Genomic DNA, 20,817 nt, shown 5'->3' with positions numbered 1-20,817 from the left:
GTTTCCTTCTCATAAGAACGATGTTAGCAGAGTTTCTTTCCACCTTGGTATTTGGCAGACATTTCTTTATTCACTTTTATACACTGGTGATAGTACAGAAATGAAGGGGGGATACAGACCTTAAATAGGGGTGAGGGGAGGGACAGATACACTCCCAACTAGGTGTGATCCAGTGTGATAAACAGAGTAATTACAGAATATCCAGGATGTCCTGGTAGAATTCGGGGTAGTGGGGTGGCATTTAGAAAGGTTGAACACAGGAGGAGGCATTGGAGGTATGATTTTAGAGTCACCATGTGTGGAGGCACAGAGCCAAGAGAAGGCACCAGTCACATTGGGGAATGAGGAGTTACTCAATATGCCCGCACTGTAAGGGTCATCAGGAGAAGCAAGAGCCAAGTAATGAAGGCCCTTGGGCAGCATGCTGAGAAGTGTGGGCTTTTGTTGATAGCGGGCATTTTATAGACCAAAATGAGTGGTTTTGGGACTCTTCTAGAAAGAGAACCTCAGCTCTTTGGAGATACTCTTAATTCCCTGGGTCTTAACGGAGGCAAAATTCTGGAGAATAGCAGCACCGCTAAATGAAGAATCAGCGGGAGTGGCGCTGAAGCCAGCCTTCTCCCCTCACTGTGGCCAAGAGGCTGTCTCTTGCATGCCCGGGGACCACAGAGATGGAAAAGAACTGGCCATTTTCAGAGTCCCAAATCTTCCTCTTAGATTCCTGATTGGGCTGTTTACCTTTTCACATCCTTTTGAGAGGAGGTGGTTTTCCTCCAGATTTCTTTCCAAGTTCCCTCAGGGCCATGTTTGGGGTTCTGGGAAATGGAAATATACCCTGCTGCTTCCTTTTACTGCACCCTCCCAATTTGAGCTAGAGAAGCTGTGTACTGTGCTGGCGGGAGTCGAGCACAGCTGCCACCATCGTCTGGGCTGACTCCACTCCTCCCTCGGCCAACAGGTCTCCCAGCGGACAGTGCACTAAGCTCCGTCATCCTGCTAGCGGCTTCAGGAAGCAGGGAAGTGGCTGGGTACCAGTGAGGGGACTGAACAGGGAGGCAGAGGTTGTGGGCAGAATTAAGGGCTTGGGGTGGGCAAGAAAGAAAGCTATAAGATGCAGGACCTTTGATACTCCAGTCTCCTTTGCCTCAGGAAGAATCCTCAACACAAGCTCGTTTTCTGCCTTCCCCACTTCACACACACACCCAAATATAAAACCAAAAAGTGGGGCTCTTTTCATGGCTTTTTGGGAAGCCAGACTCTGCAGAAGGATTACAGGCCCCCAGATGACCTACTGGGTCTTCCTTTCTGGGGCTGTGGTCTGGCTCCTCACCAGGTACCGCCTGTGCCCTAGAAACCACATGGAAATGGCTGGTAGCATGTCAGGGCCTCAGAGTGTAACTCCTCAGCCTGCCTCTAGCTTGCTCACCTCTGCCTTCTGACATTTATCTCTCAGTCCCTCCCTTTCCCACAGGGCTTCCCTTCCTTCCTACTTTGACCCACTGATAGCTCACATTGCTCCCTCTCTCCCACCAAGCCCCTGCAGAAAGTTGAGTAATGGATCACCCTGCTCCAGGACCCAGCCTCTCTACCTCCTTTGACACCTTGTTCCTCAACACTGATGACTTTCTTATTAGCTACCGTCTCTCCCCAGCTTCTCTGAGTGAAGAGTTTACTCTTTTGTCTCCCACATCTGGGTCACTGCTCCCAAATGCCCATCCTGGGAGGACATTTTTCATTCAGAGTTCGGTGTTCTATACCAAGATCCCACCCTATTCAGTAGGACTTTGTTTATTCCAGGGACCATATAAGAAGACCTTAAAAATTATATACATGGCTCGTGTGGCTCACCTAAGGTCACACAGCAAATTAGAGCTGAGATTAGAACATTTCTTATATCCGCACTGGCAGCTGCAGTAGTAATAAACATTTATTGAGTGTGGTTATGGGTGAGGCACTGTCCTGGTATAAAAGGGTAGGAGATAGGCCACCTTCTCTCAGAGACTGAAGACCCAAAGTCTAGATGGCAGGATGGGACATGACACAAGAAAACCAGGCGAGGCAGCATACATCTGTGCAAAACGACATCAGCGCTGTAAACTGTTCTACCAAAGTCCAGAGGGTGGAGAGTTTGAGTGAGGCCAGTAAGGAGGAGTTTCCCATTGTGGGAAGAGCTCAGGCCAGATTTCCTGGTGTATCCTGATGTTCTGTGTGACTTTAGAAAGGACACTTCCCCTTTTTGGGCCCCAGTGTTCTCATCTAAGCAAAGGGAAGTCAGGGACTGATCTCTTAGTTCCCCCTGCCCTGGCTATGGCTATGAGGTCTGGTTCTGTGTGACCTCTCTTTCTCCCTTTTATCTTAAACTCCTCTGGGCAGGGTTGATTTGAAAGGTTGATAATTGATTAACTTTCTAAGTTTGTGGGGTCAATTCTAAAGAATGCAGCCTGAGGGGCACTTATAGTCCACTGGTCCAGAGACAGTAGGAATTTAGGGAGATTGTGGCCTAATGCGATAGAAAAGAGGCCTGTCATTCAGCATCCCATTTGCAAAATAAGCTTGGTAGGAGTTGTGGAAAGTTCTTGGGAAGCAGAGACCCTTGCAAGGTCAGAATCTAAATGGGCCTCAGGTCGGATGTTTCTTCCTTCCTGAATCCTCACTCAGAAGGTGGAGGAGCTCCCGTACGCCTGCTGTGGAGAAGGGCAGCTGTAACCCCTGTTCCCAGCCGGTGAAAACTTTGAGCAGAAGTGTAGGGGGCATCTCAGGAGGCCTGAGATGGTGATGCAACTGTGAGTAAATGTTACCAGCCTCTGGCCCAGGCTGGCTGGCTGCTCAGGGGCTTGGGGCTAGGAACTTAGAGTCCTCACTTTCCCCCACTGTCCCATCAACTGAAGAGAAGTCGAAGAAACTAGAGGGGAAAAAGGAAAAACATGAAAGAAGGCACCAGGAAAAAGCAAATTAGTAATGAGATAGAGGAAGTAGGGACACCTAGTAGGGCCAAAGGAGGAGAAAGAAGCTGGGAGTGCTGGGAGGGAACCAAGCCTGAGGGAAGAAAGGCCAGGGGGGTGTGGCCTGGAGAGGAGTGGGCCCAGAGCTGCTGGTGACAGATGGGTGGACACAAAGAAGAGAGCTTCAGGGAAGACAGATGGATGGGGGAGGGAAGAGGAGAGGCTGGGGGAGGGTGTGCAGTGGTTGGAGGCCATAATGGGATTGGAGATGGGCTCTGAGCTGAGAAGAGGTGAGTGGAGAGGAAAGAAGAAAGGGGAGGCTGCCTTAGGAGACAAAGGCAGCAGGGCCTATGGGGCCAGGGGCAGAAGAGGGCTCAGGGGCCTCGGCACTGAAAAGGGGAGCTTCCAGCCAGGCTGGCAGCAGAGAGTGACAGATTGTGTAGTAAGCCAGAGTGGAGACCCGCTGTCACCTTCTAGAGGCACAGAGAGGTGGAGACAGAGAAAGACAGATTGACAGAGACAGTGGAAGCAGGCAAGGGAAGAACCTCAAAGATTGTAGAAGATCTAAGACCTGAAGCTGCTCCCCAGGAACACATGGGTTCTTCCTGCCCGCCTTGCTCCTGTGACCCAGAACACAGCACCTCCAGCCATGGGCCACCCTCAAGAAGGGTCAGGCAGTGTGGCACAGCAAGGGTTAATGCTGTGTGCTCTCCCTGCCAGCCTGCTTGCCTGGTTGGGTCCCCAGGGCTCCCCGCATATGTCACCCCCTCTCCTGCCAAACCCACTGCTTCCCAGCTCCTCAGTCCCTCCCCCCATCCTCGAGGACTACGTCCAGGCCCCAGGGTCTTCTCTACACACCAACCTCCCTCCCCAACAATCTACTTCAAGGCTGTGCGGAGATGAAAAGAGATTGTAACAAGCTGAAAAAGAACACCTGTAAAGAGCAAAATAACGATAACCATAGAGCCATCCGCATCACCCCATCCCCAGACCCTGTTCCTCCTGCCCTCCTTACAGCAACGACCCCCACAAAACTCCAGAGTTCTTCCCCCTGGCTGACCGGGGCTGCCGTCAACCTGAACTGACTTCAGAGCCTCCCCAGCCTCTCTTAATCATAATGCCCCCTATACGCGTGGAGGAAACTTCTTGCCACCTTAAGGTCCCCGTGCACAAATGTAAAAGTTGGGGTGAACACTTCACAGTTTACCTGGGACTTTACTATACATGGTATAACAAAAGCCCTTTTTGGAAGGCAACATTATCCCCACTTCACAGATAACAAAAGCAGACTCAGTCAACGTTAAGTGACTTGTCCAAGGTCATCAGGACTTGGACCCAGTCTATTGGCCCCCAGTTCAGTACAATTAGTGGTTCTTTTCACCACTCCATACTTTTAGCTCCTCTTTATCAGATGATGTTCTCTTTAGCTACTCCCCTAAGGATCAAAAGCTAAATCCCTGAGTGAAGACTTGTGAGGAGGAGAAATAGGTGGTCCCGGAGCACTCTTGGACTCCCCTTTACCATCAAACCTCAGTTTGTACTGTGGGCAGCATGACCTGGGTGCTTCAAGTCTGGAGGTTGCAGGGTCAAAGGATCTGAGCTAAAAGTTCTAAAAGGAGGGAGACTGGGAAGAGGATTTCCTCCTGTTGCTAGGGTGTCTCTGGGTTCTGCTTTTGTTTTCCTCAGTGTCTCACTCTTTGGGATCAGCAGCAGTCCCTCATCTCTATAGATCTGTTTATCGTGCCTCCCCATCTTGTCTAGGTTTTTGTTTGTTTGTTTGTTTGTTTGTTTTGGTTCCTCACAACTGTCTGCACTCTGCCTCTCTCATGTCTGCATGTCTCTATCCTGTCTTGGGGCTTTCCTCAGGACTCTCTCCCAGTATAAGTATCTGTCCATCCCTGAACATCAGTGTTTTTCCACATCTGTATTTTGCTCAGGTCTGTGTCTCCTTAATGGTCTCCTCTTTTCAGGTCTTTCCCATGTCCCTGCCTCCCCACCATATCTTGCACCTCTGAGTCTCCCACAAAGTCTTGGCTACCTGGCAATTCTGTTCCCATCATCAATCAATCAATCAATTTCAATCTCTCTCTCTCTCTCCCCCTCCCCCCTGTCATTCCCCATCCCCTATGTCCACCTCCCTGTGACAAGTCTTCCCCATGTCTGTTATCCGGTGACTATTTTCTTATCTTTTCCTCTCTTTCTGGGTCTTAATCTCTCTCCATGTTCTTTTTCCTCTGCTTCTTCATCTCCCATTTGTCCATATCTCTCCTCTCCTTCATGGCACGCTCTCCTGAGTCTCTTGGTATCCCAATTTCTTGGATGGGGTGGAGGGCAGAAGAGGGGGAGGTAGAATTGTTGTAGCTGGGGGCTCATTAGATGGAGATTGGTTTTTAATCAGCACCATGGCAATGATGATGCAAGAACTAAGATGCCACCTGATCCCCTGCCCCCCACCCCCCTCCTCAAGCCTCCTTTCCCCTCCAGCTCAGCCCATCTGCTGGCGCCTGGGCACCTGTCTGGGCCTGCCCAGGTGGGAGTTGGCACCTCCCAGACCTGGGAGTGAGGAGGGGTGGGAGAGCTTGGGGAAGAATCACAGGACTCCCCTTAGGGAACGCCTCACCCTGGAGAAAGCCCAGAATAGGTTGATCGAAGCAGGGAAATGGCAAATGCCTCCAACAGCCTGAAGGGAGTGTATGGTCCTACTAAGGTGCTGGCCCTGGTCACATGCATTATCTCATTTAATCTCCATGCCAACCTAAGAAGCAGCTAGAATTAACCTCATTTTACAGAAAAGGACAGTTGAGGCTCAAGGAGTTACGTTACTCGTTAGAGATCACATAGCCAAAAGGGCCTTCTTCACTGTAGCACACGGTCTCTGGAGTCCTCCCAGCCATGGTTCCAGGTACTCACAAAGGTTCAGTGAAGACATTCCACAGCTGAGTAGGGGAGAGAACTTAAGACACTGACACCTGTCCTGCTGCCTCTCTGTACTTCCCTTGGTCCCAGCTCTTGCCACTCTGCAATGTGCACGTATGTGCATGCGTGCGCATGCACACACACACACACATACACACACACACACACACACACACACAGAGGAGGCAGCTGAGCTATTGATATAAACTTAATTAATGGCCATTTGCATATAATTTTCTATGTAATTTTCTTATTGCTCATTAGATGGCCCAGCATATGTGAAGCTGCCTGGGCTGCCCTGCCCTCCTCTCCCAGTGTCCTTCCAATACTGGTTCTTTCTCTCTCTTCCACTTTGCTCCTTTTAGCCCTGACTTCTTTCCTCCTAAGACCCCCTAATTCCCAATGGGTCAGGTTGGGCTGGGCAGCCTAGAAAAGCTCCTCGTGGGATCTATGTCAGGAATTTGATCCTGCCCCCCACCCGCTGTGATGGGGTAGGTGAGAGAATGGGAGCTGGCATAAGAGGATGTGGAGTGATTGAGTCTCAGGGTGATGAGAGCAGGGCCCTGAACAGCAGCCACAGGCAGCCTGGCAAGGAGACTGTTGGGTATTAGCATTATGAAGGATGAGAGCTTGGTGAGGGAAAGGACTCTTGGGTTCTGTCCTTCGTTTTAGTGCTGTCCACTGTGCTTTTCTAGATTTCTCTGTTAATACCTTGGAGAGCCTTCTTCCCATGAAAAAGAAACATGGGAAGGAGCTGTCAAAGTCACACTGGGACTCAGAATGGGCTCATGGTACTTAAACCGGGCTTCCTAGAGGTCTCTGTTTCTGCTGCCTCTGGTAGGAGAGACTGAGGGGTTCATCTGTGATCCTGCCCTGGCTCTCGCCCCAGCCCCACCCCTTCCCCAGCTCTCCATTTCTTGCTTATGAAATATGCATGGAGAACAGATGTCCCTGCTCCCCCACTCCCTGCCCCCCCCCAGGGCCAGCCCCTGCCCCCAGCTCCCGGGAGGGTTCGCAGGTCTCTCTGCCAATGGCTGCCTGGCCTGCCTGTTTAATATTGATGAGGGGGGGAGCCTAGGCCAGCCAATGGAGAGCTGGGGGTGTGTGTGTGTATCTCCATATATATACATAGGGCTGGGCCAGCTCAGGTGTGTATGTCTGTGAGTGTGTTCGGGAGTGTGAGTACTGGTGGCTCCAGTACCTGGCCAAGCCCACCCCCTCTGCCTGGGCCCTATATCCCCACCATGTGTGCCCCTCTCATCTGCCCCGGAGCCTGTCCAGCCACACCACGCTGCCCCTGAGAGCTCTAGAAAGCTGGTCACTAACTTTGCAGATGGATGTTTTCTGAGCAGCCAGAGAAGACTGGGGCTGTCAGCGCTGCCCCTGTCCTGCCAGCTTGGATCCCCTCACAGGGTCCTCCTAGGTAAAGAGGGAACCATGGGCTGGGAGGGGTGGCCGTGTCCCTCCCACTCTCTGGCTCAAGTCCCCTCCCAGAACCTTCCTCTAGTTCTTCTATCTCTAGTGAGCTGTGTCTATCTGCCCTGCCCCTTCCTCTTCCTACCTCTCCCCTTTGACTCAGTCGGGTTGGGGATGACAGAAGTGGAGGCAGGAAGTCCTGTCCTGGATGCTTGGAATTGCTGCTCTCCCTGATCCTCGGAGCCTGGAACTTTGAGACCAGAAGTGGATTTTGGGGTGAGGACTTGATGGGTAAATGGAAGCTGCTGCCAGGACTAGAACTGGGGAGGACAGTGGGGCCAGGTGGAGATGGGCCAGGGGTCAGATTGGGAGCAGATAGGAGGGGAAGGGAGGGCATAGAAAAGCCATCAGGGATGCAGGAACATGGGGACCAGGCAGAGGGAGAATCGGTCTGTGATAGACATGTTAAGAAACCCACAGCTGGACTCCTGAAGCATAGGGGTGGGGAGTTGGGGCATTGAACATGTACCAGAAGATGTTGGCTTTGGGGCCTCCCACACTATTGCCATCCCCTCTTGTTCCTTTGGACCCCCGAATATGGAGTGTGTTCTAATTTCGGGACTAACCACGTTCTGTTTTGTTATGGTTTTGTGTGTATGTGCCAGTCAGATGTTGATGACCCTGCAGTGCTGCCTGCCTCCCCGCCCCTGCCCCCCCCCACCAGCTTAGTAACTATTTGTCGACTACAATTGAGCCTGTCTTCTGTGCATTGGGGTGGGGCAAGGCTGGGGGGTCCTGACCCCTGTGAGAATGTCTGTCAGGCAGGAGAACCAGGACTGGTGAGGAAGGGGAGATGGCGACTATGAAGGAGACTCGGTGCTTCTGTTTCTGGCTGTTAAGTTGGCTGAGCTCACAGGGGGTGGCCCACTGTTCCTGCTTAAGAGCCTCCGAAGCAGAGCCCTTTCCCTAGGCTTCCCAGGCAGTTCTCCTGCTGACTCACCTTAACCTCCTCTGGTTAAGGGACAAGCAAACCTTAGCCAAGCCCCGTAATGGTGGTTTCAGGAAGCTATCCACATCCTCCTCTGCAGGCCCTGTCTGAACTGGCCTTGGGCTGTAGGAGGGTTCAAAGTGGAAAGCTGATTATGTTCCCTTTCCTCAATCTTCCTTGCAGAGGAAGGGCCAGAAGAAGGACTGAGGTTGTTGGGGACAGAGATAGAGGAAAGAGCTGGTTCTGAACAGGGGAATTATAGCCAGAGGAGATATCTTCACCTGACTCTAGTGGACAGGGTGGTAGGACCTAGTGTCTGCGGTGGTTGTGTCTGGGAGTGGGCGGTAGGCTGAGAGGGACTGAGCTGGGGCAGCTGTGCCAAGCTCCATATGTCCCAGTGCACTCTACAATGGGCAATCTGCATGTTTATCCTGGCCTCCCCCGTCACACAGAAATAGCAAGGGTGGAGTGGGGCCCTGGGAGGGAGGGGATCAGAGGGGCCAAGGCTTGTATTTCTCTCCTCACAACTGGGAAAGGTTAGAGTCACAGCCAAACTCCCTTGGAGCTGTGGCTTCAGCATTGCTCAGGGGCTTCCCACCGCTTTTTTTTTATATTATTAAAAATTTTTTTTATTGCGGTAAAAAACACAACATAAAATTTACCATTTTAAGTTTGCAGTTCAGTAGTGTTAAGTATATCTGCATTGTTGTGAAACAGATCTTTTTCATCTTGCAGATGAAACAGAATTTTTCATCTTGCAAATCGAAAAATCTACAATCCATGAAACAACTACTTCCCTTCTCCAATCCCCTAGACCCTGGGAACCTCCATCCTGCTTCCCATTTTTATGAAGTTGACTACTTACATATCTCAAATAAGTGGAATCGTACAATGTCTTTTTGTCACTGGCTTATTTTACTTAGCATAATATCCTCAAGGTTCATCTTTGTGGAAGGATTTCCTTCCCTTTTAAGGCTAAATAATATTCCATTATATGTATATGCCACTCTATCCATTCATCTGTCGATGGTCTTTTGAGCTGTTCTCATATCTTGGCAATTGTGAGTAATGCTATAATGAACATTGGATGGCAGATACCTCTTCAAGATTCTGATTTGAATTTTTTTTTTCCAATTTCAGTTCTTTTGGGATATATACTGCTACACTGTTTTCCATAGTGGTTGCACCATTTTACAATCCCACTAATAGGATACAAGGGTCCCAATTTCTCCACATCCCAAACACTTGTTATTTTGTGTGTGTGTGTGTGTGTGTGTGTTTAATTCCAAAAGTGAAATTTTATTCAGTTATTGTCAAAATTTCATGGTATGGTACATTCAGATAGATATATACGCATATATAATAATAGGAATTTTCTGTTTTTGATAGCAGTCGTTCTAATGGGTGTAAGGTGATATCTCATTGTGGTTTTGATTTGCATTTCTCTGATGATTAATGATGTTGAGCTTCTTTTCACATGTTCGTTGGCCATTTGTATGTCATCTTTGGAAAAATGTCTATTCAAGTCCTTGCCCATTTTTAAATGGAATCATTTGATCTTTGTTTTGAGCTATACTGCTTTATAATATTCTGGATTTTAACCCTTTATTAAATATATGATTTGCAAATATTTTCTCCCATTCTGTAGGTTGCCTTTTCACTCTGCTGACTGTGTCTTTCGATGCACAAAAGTTTTTAAACTTGATGTAGCCTCATTTATCTATTTTTGCCCTGCTTTTGGTGTCATAGTCAAGAAGTCATCGCCAAAGCCAATGCCATGAAGCTTGCTCCTCGTGTTTTCCTCTAAGCGCTGCATAGTTCTAGGTCTTACATTTATATCTTTAATCCTCTTGCTCAGTTTTATCCTTCCCCATGCCCTCCTCATCACTTCTCCATCCCTGTTGCTCACTTTCTGGATTCTTTTCCTTATTATCTTTCCTCCGACTCCTTTACAACTGTCCACCTGCTTATCTCTCCTGCTGCCCCTATCTCTGCCTTGTTTCTACCCTTCATACCCCACATTTATAGTACCTCTCACCTCCCAGCCTATCTCAAACCTTCCTCATGCCTGCCCCATCTCTGAGCTGTCCCTCCTTCCTCTCTATCAATTTCCCCTTCTCTCTTTCAGGCTCCTGACTGGAACCCTGACCATGGAACCCTGAAGTAGCTCTGACTTCTTGAGCTCAGTGGCAGACCCCACCAGCCCAGGCCCTTCCTGCCCCTCCCACAACCAACTCTCAGGCTCCCAGAGGGAGGGGTGGGGAAGGGGTCCTGATCTCAAAGGGCAGGGGGCTTCCATCATGATGCTCAACTCAGACGCCATGGAGCTGGACCTGCCTCCCACCCACTCTGAGACGGAGTCAGGCTTCAGCGACTGTGGGGGCGGGGCGGGCCCTGACGGGGCTGGGCCGGGGGGTTCAGGAGGGGGCCAGACCCGGGGCCTGGAGCCTGGAGAGCCTGGACGGAAAGATCTGCAGCACTTGAGCAGGGAGGAGCGGCGGCGCCGGCGTCGGGCTACAGCCAAGTACCGCACGGCCCACGCCACACGGGAGCGCATCCGCGTGGAGGCCTTCAATCTGGCTTTCGCAGAGCTGCGCAAGCTGCTGCCCACGCTGCCCCCCGACAAGAAGCTCTCCAAGATTGAGATCCTTCGCCTGGCCATCTGCTACATCTCCTACCTGAACCATGTGCTGGACGTCTGAAGTGGCCTCCATGCGCCCCTCCTCTCCAGGCCTTGCTAGGTCCCTTCTCACCATCCATTGCCTAGAACAGCCATCGCTCCTTCCTGAGCCCTGTACCCTGGCATGGAGTCCCTCAGGCCCCAGGCCCAGGCAGAGTGACCCCCACCCCCTGCCGATTTCGAAGGTGACCTTCTATTCCAGGCACCCCAGGGCTGTCCTCATGGGCACCTTCTACCATTTGTGGTTGGGGCCCAGCTGGTTTGAAGTATCTGGGAGGTCGGTATACAGCCCTTGCTGGATTTACTAAGCCTGCCACCAATGGACCCCACCCTCCACTCTCTCATGGGCTGCTGTCTCTTCTACCCTAGGTATACGTTTTTAGAGATCCCAGACCAACTTCCTATCTCCCACCCTCTTTCCACCCTGTTCCAGCTTCTCCTGCCCATGGTAGGGAGTGGGCAGCAGAACAGGAAGAGGGAAGGCTGGGCTCAGAGTGGGGTAGTGGAGTGAGCTTCTGCCTATAGATCTCAGTCCAGTTTGGCAGAGGTGCCTGGCGAGATAATACCTGTGAAGCTAATCTCAGTAGCTGAAATTATGGAAAACCTCCTCCTGTTTTCTGTTTTGTTACTGAGCTTTAGCACATCCAGACCTTGGATCTTACTTGGTAGTAAGTGCCTTGCCCTCTCTGCTCTGTTTGGCCCCCTCCCTGCTTCCACCAACCCCTACCATCCCAATTTTCTCCCTCCCTGGGTGCAGCCAGAGAAAGGGAAACCAAGATCCTGGGGTAGAGGATGATGTCCCCATAGTCAGCCCAAGGAATAGGTGGGCCAGATCTCACATCTGCCTCCCCCATCCCAGCCCACCACGAAAATGTGCATACCCATGCCAGTTACTCCTGCAACTGCAGAGGGTGCCCCATCATTGCCCTCTGGGAATGCTCAGCTCTCCTGGTCCTAGGAACTGTTTATTACATTTTTTTTCCTCCTTTAAGCTACCTTCAGCAAGGGAAGAGACCCCCACCTAAACCACCTTCAGGCTTTCTGCTTCCCGTCCACGTCGCTGAGCCCACCTGCTCACTGTTGCCCAGGGTGAGCAGTAGACTGGGGCCTGAGGACCTATGAAGAAAAAAGGAGCTCACTGCTCTTACCATGTTCCTCCTCCCTCACACTAAACTCCTAGCTCTACAAGGATATTATTTATTTATGTATGTATTTATTTATTCATCTATTTATTTACTTATTTATTTAAAAATATTACTATTTATTGCCGAGTTGTGCACTTTGGGGAAGATTGAGGCGGGCCCTGGCAGCCCTAGCTAGGTCTCTCTTGCTTCCTCCCTGATTACTTCTTTCTCTTTCATGCTCCTTCTGCAACTCCGGCTGTGTGTGGGGATCCCCTTCACTCACCACACCGGTATCCTTTCCTCAGATCCATCTGTCCTGATACCCTAGTCCTCTGGGATGGTGCCTCTCCCCTAACTCCAGGGCTCCTGGATCCTTCCTCAGCTCCCTCCATCTCCAGACAATCCCGCCCCAGTCCTGCCTGCCTCTTTTCTCTCTCCAGCCGTCCCCCATGACCCTCCTTTCTTCCTAATATCCCCAAGGGTAGGCCCTAGGGGTCTATGTCCTATGTCCTGTGTGTGATTCCCTCCTGTTGCATTTCCAATTTCATACAAAAAGAAAAATTAAAGTGACCTCGTTCTAGCACCAGGTATGGCTTGAATCATTTTGATTGGTTTGGGAAGATGGCCTGCAAGTTATGGTAGGGTGGGCAGTGAAGGTTCTCAGATTTGATGGCTCTTCCGATGGAGTCATGAGAGCTTAGTGGTGGGTAAATGAAGACAGAGAGAAGAAGAGGCCACAGAGTAAAGAGGTGCAGGGAGAGCCGTAACACATGGCTCTCAGACCTCCCTACGTGAAGTCCCATGTATCCCACGTGGCACTCATTGAGTGACACTTTCTGACCTCTCTGATGTGCTTCTGCTCCTGCTCTCTGTGGGCCTGAAAATAAGCTAAGTGTCTCAGTGTAGCCCAAGTTAAACATGTGTCTGTGGGTTTAACAGTCCTGGGAAAAGTCACGTCATGAAACATTGCCTTCTCCGTTATTGTCTCTAAGCTGGCTCGAAATTCCTTGTAATCTCAGTTCTTGGCCCATTTGTATTCCCTAATACTTGGATACTGGGGATAACACAATGGAGGACCTAGGAATAAGAGAAAAAATAGGAAAGGGATAAAAAGAAATGCTGAAGGAATATCAAAGTAATCCTGGAAGGGACTTAAAATTAATTTGTAAATGAGGGAACTAAAGCTCAAGAGAGAAGGAAAGCTTTGCCCAAGGTCACACAGCTGCTTGTGGGCAGAGACAAAGTTCAAACCCAGGTTCTTTATGTACAATACTGCCAAGGCCCCTCCGTCTCTCTGAAATGGCCCGGCCTGACAGATGGCTCTCTATGGACCCCATATTTTAACAGAACATTAATAAACTAGAGACTATTCAGAGTTGCGTGGCCAAGAAGACTAAAGGCCTGGAGGCTGCTTCACAGAAGGAATAGTTGAAAAACTGAGGATATGTGTCTTTACAAGAATACATTTAGTGGCAATGTGATATCTATCTTCAAATATTGAGAGAAGAAACAAAACCAGATATTCTGTGTGTCCCCAGGAGTCAGAACCAGGACCAGTAGGTGGAAGTTATAGGAAACAGATTTTAACTCCAAGACAAACTTTGAAACACCTGGAACTGTCCCACAATGGAAGGGCCAGCCTCGAGGAGGAGGAGTCCAAATAGACAGGCCTGAGAATCAACCATGTGCAGTGATACCAGGGAGCTCATTCCTGCCTAGGTGGTCTCCAAGATCCTTTCCAAACTTAAGGTCATCTGAGAAGGCTAAAAGCAGATGGTGGGAAGGAAATTCTGAGTCATCCTTCAGTCCCTGAAGTGTGCCACTTTTAACTTCCATGAGCATGGAATGACATCGGCTGCAAGAGGGGTTTGAGTTAGACCTAGGAAAGAGAGTTGATAACTTTCCTTCCCCATCTCAGACTGAAATGTGCTCTGCCTAGAGCATGGCAAGGGGGAGAGCTGAACTGAGGCCACGGAGAATCTGAGGACTGAAAGAGGCAAGAGTTGGAAGGGAGTATGGAAAGTATTGAATCCAACATCTTTGTTTTAAAGGCAGGTTACTGCTGTCCACAAGGGTGATGGGACTCACACATGATTATGGACTGGGACTGGAACCCAGTGCCTTCCATTCCTGCCCCCGAGTACTTTGTGTCTCTGAGCAGCAGCAGCCACAGTCCCCTGAGCTCTCTGCTTTCCTCTCTCCTTATTTTGTCCAGCTAAAAGGCAGAAGGGGTTACTGGGCCCCTCCCCTCAGAGATCCCTCAGGGCCTGAGGGTGTCGAGAGGGGGCAGCTGCAGCTGTTCTACTGCTAGCTCTGAATTTCTTCAGATAATCAATTGGCCTCGCTGCTGCTGAGCTCACAGGACTTGAGAGGAAGGACATGGGAGGGGGAAGGGAGAGGGGACCAGGCACTGGAAAAGGAGACTGTCAGGGACATGGAGTCCCTAGGCTCAGGGCTAAGAGAAAAGTGAGAGCTTCAGGGCTAACAGACAGGAGAGGGGCAGAGAGGGAAGGCTAAAAGAGCACTGGGCTTGGGGCTGTTTGGGGGAACCAGGCAATGGGGATTCTAGCACCTCATGCCCCCATTCCCACCAGGCCATATACCTTCTAACTGTCCAAGCCCTCTTCCACCCCTAGTTACCACAGGCTCTGACTCTGCAAGTCCCGTCTGTCATAATTGCTCCCCTCTGACGTCTTTCTCAGCAAACCGCACCCCTAGTGACAGAGCAGACAGAAGGGCCCCAGGGTTTTGAGAATGGTAGTGGCGATGGTGGTGTGGGGGGAGAGAGGACTCTTAGCCACTCCCTAACACACACACACACACACACACACACACACGCACTTTGTGTAGGCTGCCAGGCATATGGCCCCTTTGTGCCCACACGATGGAGGCCCTGCCTTTGCCCTCTTCCTCAGTTTACCCACCTTCCTTCTCCATCCCCAGTCCAGTGCCTGCCTTCTTTGCTTTCTCTTCCTCTATGTGGAAAGCCTCTTTTATTGCCCCATTCCTTCATCTTTCTGCCTCTTTCTGTGTCCTTTCCTGAGCTCTTGAAATCTGACCGTGTGAGGATTGTGAACAGAAGAAAGAAGCTAACCAGAGCATTCACAGTCCTCGAACGCTACTTTGGGAAGAGAAGAAGGACACAAGCAGAGAGGGAGTGGGGAGAAAGGAGCTGGTGTGGCATCAGTAGCAGCACCAACATTGTGCTAGAGAAAGCTCACACCTGGCTGCCAGAGCTCCTGGGTCCCAGCTCCAAACTCACTTTCCTCTTTGTGCTACAATGACCAAACCACATTTCTCTCTGGGTCTCAGCTTCTTCATCTGTAAACTGGGGAAGATACTAAGATCTGCCTTACAGGGGTATTCTGAGGATTGAATGAGATCATCCTGAAACTCAGCAGGTAAGTGCTCACCAAATGGTACCTCAGGGGCAATTAGTAGCAGGGCCAGCCTGCACTGTTGTACAGTTGTGAAGGGGCCTGACATCCAGCCCTGCTCCACCAGATCACTTGTGTGCCCGTGAGGATGCATGTACTTCCCCACCTCCCAGAGGTTGCCCCGGAATCAAGCCCTTCATGTGGGGTCCTGAGCACCAGTCACAAATTGAAGGGAGAACAGAGGGGTCCTGACCACCTTAGAAGTAAAGATGGTGTGGGAGAGGATAAGAGGCTATCGGGACACCATAGGGGAGATCCCTTAGCTCATTATTCTCTGGAAAGCTGGGAAAAACCAAACTATGAAATCTACTAAACCCAGGATGGAGACGCTGCCGCTGAGAAGAGTGGGGCTGAAGAAACAAAAGGGAGGGAGACCTGGGTGGGGGGTGTGATCAGAACAGTGTGTTGGTCTAAGGACCTCTGGCCTTTGTTCCTCCTTGGTTCCCTCCCTTCAGTCAGTTTCTGTGAACCTTGTCTGATTATTGCTTGTTGAACACTGCCCCCTGCTGGACACACTCAGAGACGTTCTCACTCTTTCCCCTCTGGCGGAGGGGGACTGCTGAGAAACTGGAAGAGAAGGCAAGACAAGACAGGGGACAAAGGGTGAAGGAGATGTGGGTGAACCTGCTGTCCAGAATCCTGTTCTTATCAGAGGTTTCTGGAAGGTGAATGAGGATTGACTGATGACTAGGGACAAAAAAAGACAAGAATTCATATGTGTTTCATTCACATATGTTAATGTCCTATAATTTTCAGATGGATTTTTTTTTCCTGTCTTTGTCCATTTCATTTAGTGTGTCTCTCGGGGTGCTTGCCTGCTTCTGTGGTTGCTGTGTGTGCAGACAGCAATGTGTTGTTTTTGTGTCCTTTTTTATGTAGGAATCTGAGTGACAGCTGTCAGGCCGGAAGCTACTTCATTTCTTCTCCCCCTAGAACTTTTTTCCTTCCCTCTAGATTTTACTTTTGCCTTCAGGCTCCATCAGCTACATGGCTATTTACAGGTGACAGTCTTTTAATAGTTCCTGCCCCACTTTGGACATTTCAAGCTCAGAGCTTTGTTCTCTCTAACTTGGGACTCTTGGGCCTTGCCAGCAGGGCCTCCATCTTGGTTCCCAAGTGAAGAGAGAGAAGAAGGTGGTCCCTGAGATCAGAATCTCGCTGCTACCAACCTCCTTACTAGCACCTAAACTCTAGCCTTCTTTTATAGCCTTGTAGCTGTCTCCTTCATTAGTCAATCCCATTTTATTCAAGACATTATACTTCATTGAATAGCCAGTGTGTGCCAGCCACTGTTCTAGGTTCTGAAATGTAGACTCAAGCTCTCCCACATCTACTGGGGAGGTGGTGTGGGGACACAGACATGTAGACACATCTTGCAAAGAAGGAAGGACTAACTCAGAGTGTTGGCGAGGGAGGGAGTAGGTAAAACCTGAGTTGGACTTTGAAAACCGATGGGGGTTTGCCAGGTCTGCAAAGGTGCTGTCAAGATTCTCACCTTCACAAATCTCCTCCTGCACTGGACAGGGGCACTCACCTCCCCTGCACCAGGAGTGTTGACTCATAGCCAGACTATCTCAGCTTGCGATCCCCCTTGGGATTGCCAGAGGCCTCTGCTGCAATTGCATTGCATTTCAGTTTCTCTCTCTGCTTAATCCGGCTTTTGCACAGCCAACAGGTGTTCCCAGAAGCATACCTGAGAGTACTCTCTTGCATACAGTCTCGGAGTGCAAGAATCTGTTTCCCAGGGAACCCAACCTGAGACAGTGATATTCCAGGTAGAAGGCACTGTAGGGAAGAAGGCATGGAGAGCTGAGGAGGCTTGGTGAGCAAGAGCACACTATAAGCAGTTTGGTACTGTTGGGATATGAAGTATAAGGGGCTGGTGGGATAGAAGAGTGATGGAGAATGGCCTGGAGAGGTAAGCAGAGGCCCGGTCAGGAGAGGCCCTGTATGTTGTGCTAGGGAGCTTGTACTTTACGATGTAGTGATGGGAAACTAATGGACGTTCTCCAGTAGGGTAGATAACACCATCAGATTTGCCTTTGAGAAATAACATTTTAAGGGCAGTTCTGAAGATGAACAGAGGTAAGATCTGTGCAGGGAACAGTTTTAGGAAGCCACTGCAAGGTCATCAGAGAGAAGAAAAGAGTCTGTATTTAGGCAGTGGCAGTGGAAATGGAGAAAAGAGAACAGATTTAGGAAAGCTATTTAAATGGTAGATTCAGTAGGGTTTGGCGACTGGTTAAATGGAGTAAGCTAGAGGAGAACTCCCAGGTTTCTGACTTGAGAGCCTGAAGAAATAGTGGGGCCATGTTTCAAAATAGACCATATAGGAGAAACTTTGCTGGGCATTGTGATGGGGACGGTGGAGGTAGTGGTGATGTAATAAGGACAAGTTGAATAAGAGCTATCATCCCATGGAGCTGTCTAGAAGGAAGTTGGCTCTCTGGGTTTGTAACCGAGGAGCTCAATCTCTGTACCAAGATGTCTTCCAGTAATCTCTAGATGCCCCAAACTGGGCCCCTCATTCGCCCCTCCCCTCAACTCTACTTTTCGCTTGGTGTTCCTTATGTGAATACATGGCACCATCAGCATTCAATTGTCCTATCACACGTTTTTTTCCCCCCTACTCCCACCTCAATCCATCATCAACAACTCTCCATTTTGCCTTCTAATCCTGGCTTGGAGCTGTTTCTATATCTCCACCTATAATGCCCTTGCTTGTCTTCGCTGGCACAACCGCAGTCACCTAGCTGGGTTCCCTGCCTCTTGGCTAGCTCCTCTCAGATCTGCCCTTCAGACTGCCATCAGTGACCCACTCCAAATGCAAATCCAATCAGAACAGTTCTATACTGAACTTCTCCAATATTTCTAGAATAAAATAAAATATTTTCAACATGGCATAAAAATTCCTTTACGGTGCAGCCCCACATTCCATCCATAGCCACTCTGTGCTCCAGCATTCTACAGAGCTAGAAGCTCTGGCGTACTCCCTATTGTTTGCTATTTGTGTGCCTGTGCTCATAGGATTCCTTCTCCTACTTCACCTGGGTAAGTCCTATTCATCCTTCAAGACAACACAGATGTCTTCTCTTCCAGGACACTTCCTGACTTGGTGTGCCCTCCCATAACCGCAAAGTTGGCTCCTCCTGGTCCCCTTAGCTTTCTATGCATATCTCTATGATTGCCCTCCTCGCATTGAATTGTACTGAAATCAATGGGTTTTAGTGATACCTACGATGAGTTACTTAAAATCTCTGAGCATCTGTTTCCTCTTCAGAGATAACATTTAAGGCCCTTAGCCCAATGCTAGTGCACAACAAAGTTCAGTAAATGGTGGTTATTAGAGGATAATTATTGCTCTTATTATCTTAATATATACTGCGTCTTACTTTCCTTTAACAATTCATTAGAAACATCTTTTTATATCTGTATATGTGGACTAACTTCACTCTTTAAACTTATACATATGACATATGTATTATAACATATAACCATCCTCCAGCTGATGGTCATTTAGATTAATTTCAATCTTTTGTTATAACAATGCCACAGCACACATCATTCTATGCATATATTTGTACACTTATGTGAGCATTTTTGGAGAGTAGATTCTTAGAAATGGAACTTCTGGATTAAAAAGAGTGCACATTTAAAATTTTGATAAACACTTCCAAATTGCCCTCCAAAAAGTCTTTATCATTATTTCCAGCTACACATTACTACATACTCTTTTTAGCAATGGAATTAATATTCTTTTTAATTTTTTCTCCAATTTGATGCACAAAAGCAAATACCAAATTTTCTTTGATGAGAATTTTTCTTATTATTTCAGGTTCATAATAATAATTTAGTGCTTATTAGAAGTTTGTATTTCTTCTGTGAAGTACCTATTCATATCTTTGACCTGTTGAAAAAATTTTCATTTTTTTTTTTACTTTATGCAGTACTTTTTCTTTTCAAAAAGTACAATTTAAGTAAAACAAAAATGTTTATCTTCTTTACAAAACTGAGTTGCTATGATCAATTAAATTCTTCATTTTGTGGCAGAGTAAATAATTGGTCCATGCCTTCCTTTTGTTGTTTCCTCTTTTCCCATCCTTGACCTTATTTTACTTTCCACCCCTCCCAGAGGCATCTACTCATTTATTTAGTGCATTTTATTTGAAGCTCCCTTTCATTTCTCTATTTATACATTTATGTACCCATGGTCAATATATTATATTATTTTGTGTTTTACATTTCAGAACAATATTGTGACGTATATCTCATTGTTTCTTTTCCTTTTTCTTTTTTCTTCTTACTAAATATTGTTTTAAGATTCTGTTCTGCTTTAATATATGAGATTGGATTTAAAAGTGAACTAGTTCTCTTTTATCTACATATACCATATGTTCATTCCACCATCAATTTATCATATAAGATTTCTCCCCAGTCCTTTGCTGCAGTAAGTATCCTTGAATATGTCATTTTATGTATCTTTTGTAGGGTTATTTTTGTAATGTATTTCTAAAATGAAGCTGAATTATAGACCATACACATATTCAATTTTACTAAGCACTTTTTTAGGGCTACAAAACATATCAATTTATGCTTACACTAGCAGTTCATGAAGATCTCTATTTCTTACCACCTCACTAGCACTTGATAATATCCAACTTTTAAATTTTGCTGCTCAGGTAGATGTAAAGTGATAGGTATTCTTTTCCTATTTTGTTTGATTGTTAGGAGTTCTTCAGTTGATTGTAGCATCTCTAGGATTATAAGATTATAGGATCCATGGGATTATGGATAGTAACTCTTTTGCCATGCAGAACATTTTTATTTAATCAAATTTATAATCTTTTTTTCTATGGCTTCTGTTTCTTAGGCCTTAGCCTTCCTTGATCCAAGATCATAAAAGAAAAAAGAAACTCCACTGCTTTCTTCTAAAACATATTATTATTATTATTATTATTATTATTATTATTATGCTGTTCGTATTGTTGTTTACCTTTGGTCTTTTGATTTATCTGCATTCCATTCAATATAAGAAATGAGGTAACAATCCAATTTTGCTTTTTCCAAATGGTTACCCAATTATTCCAATACCATTTATTGAACAATTCATCTTTTATTTATTGAAAGAACAATTTTATTTCTTCATTTACAATGTTCATATTTATTTATTTTCATTTCTTTTCTTTTCCTTTTCTTCTTTTTATTTTTTATTATTTTTTTAGTTTTAAGAGTTTTTTATATAATCTGGATACAAGTTCTTTATCAAATATTTTATTTGTAAATATTTTCCCCAGACTTGTCTCTTTAGAGTATC

General features: G+C 47.7%; 1 protein-coding gene across 1 annotated transcript; it reads left to right on the top strand.

The window, feature by feature from the left end:
• The first annotated feature begins 196 nt into the window (after positions 1-196).
• Positions 197-11,992, top strand: NHLH1 (nescient helix-loop-helix 1). Its single transcript, XM_039839966.1, has 2 exons — positions 197-7,281; positions 10,391-11,992. Exon 2 carries the CDS (start codon positions 10,563-10,565, stop codon positions 10,962-10,964), a length of 402 nt encoding a protein of 133 aa, XP_039695900.1. The 5' UTR covers positions 197-7,281; positions 10,391-10,562; the 3' UTR covers positions 10,965-11,992.
• The last annotated feature ends 8,825 nt before the right edge of the window (positions 11,993-20,817 follow it).

This window comes from Pteropus medius, unplaced genomic scaffold (genome assembly GCF_902729225.1).
Source record: "Pteropus medius unplaced genomic scaffold, Ma_sr-lr_union100, whole genome shotgun sequence".
NCBI lineage: Eukaryota > Metazoa > Chordata > Mammalia > Chiroptera > Pteropodidae > Pteropus > Pteropus medius.
This window is presented reverse-complemented; position numbering and strand designations above follow the sequence as displayed.

Excerpts from the sequence above, each read along its gene's own strand:
- NHLH1 (XM_039839966.1), top strand. The coding sequence starts at position 10,563 with ATGATGCTCAACTCAGACGCCATGGAGCTGGACCTGCCTCCCACCCAC.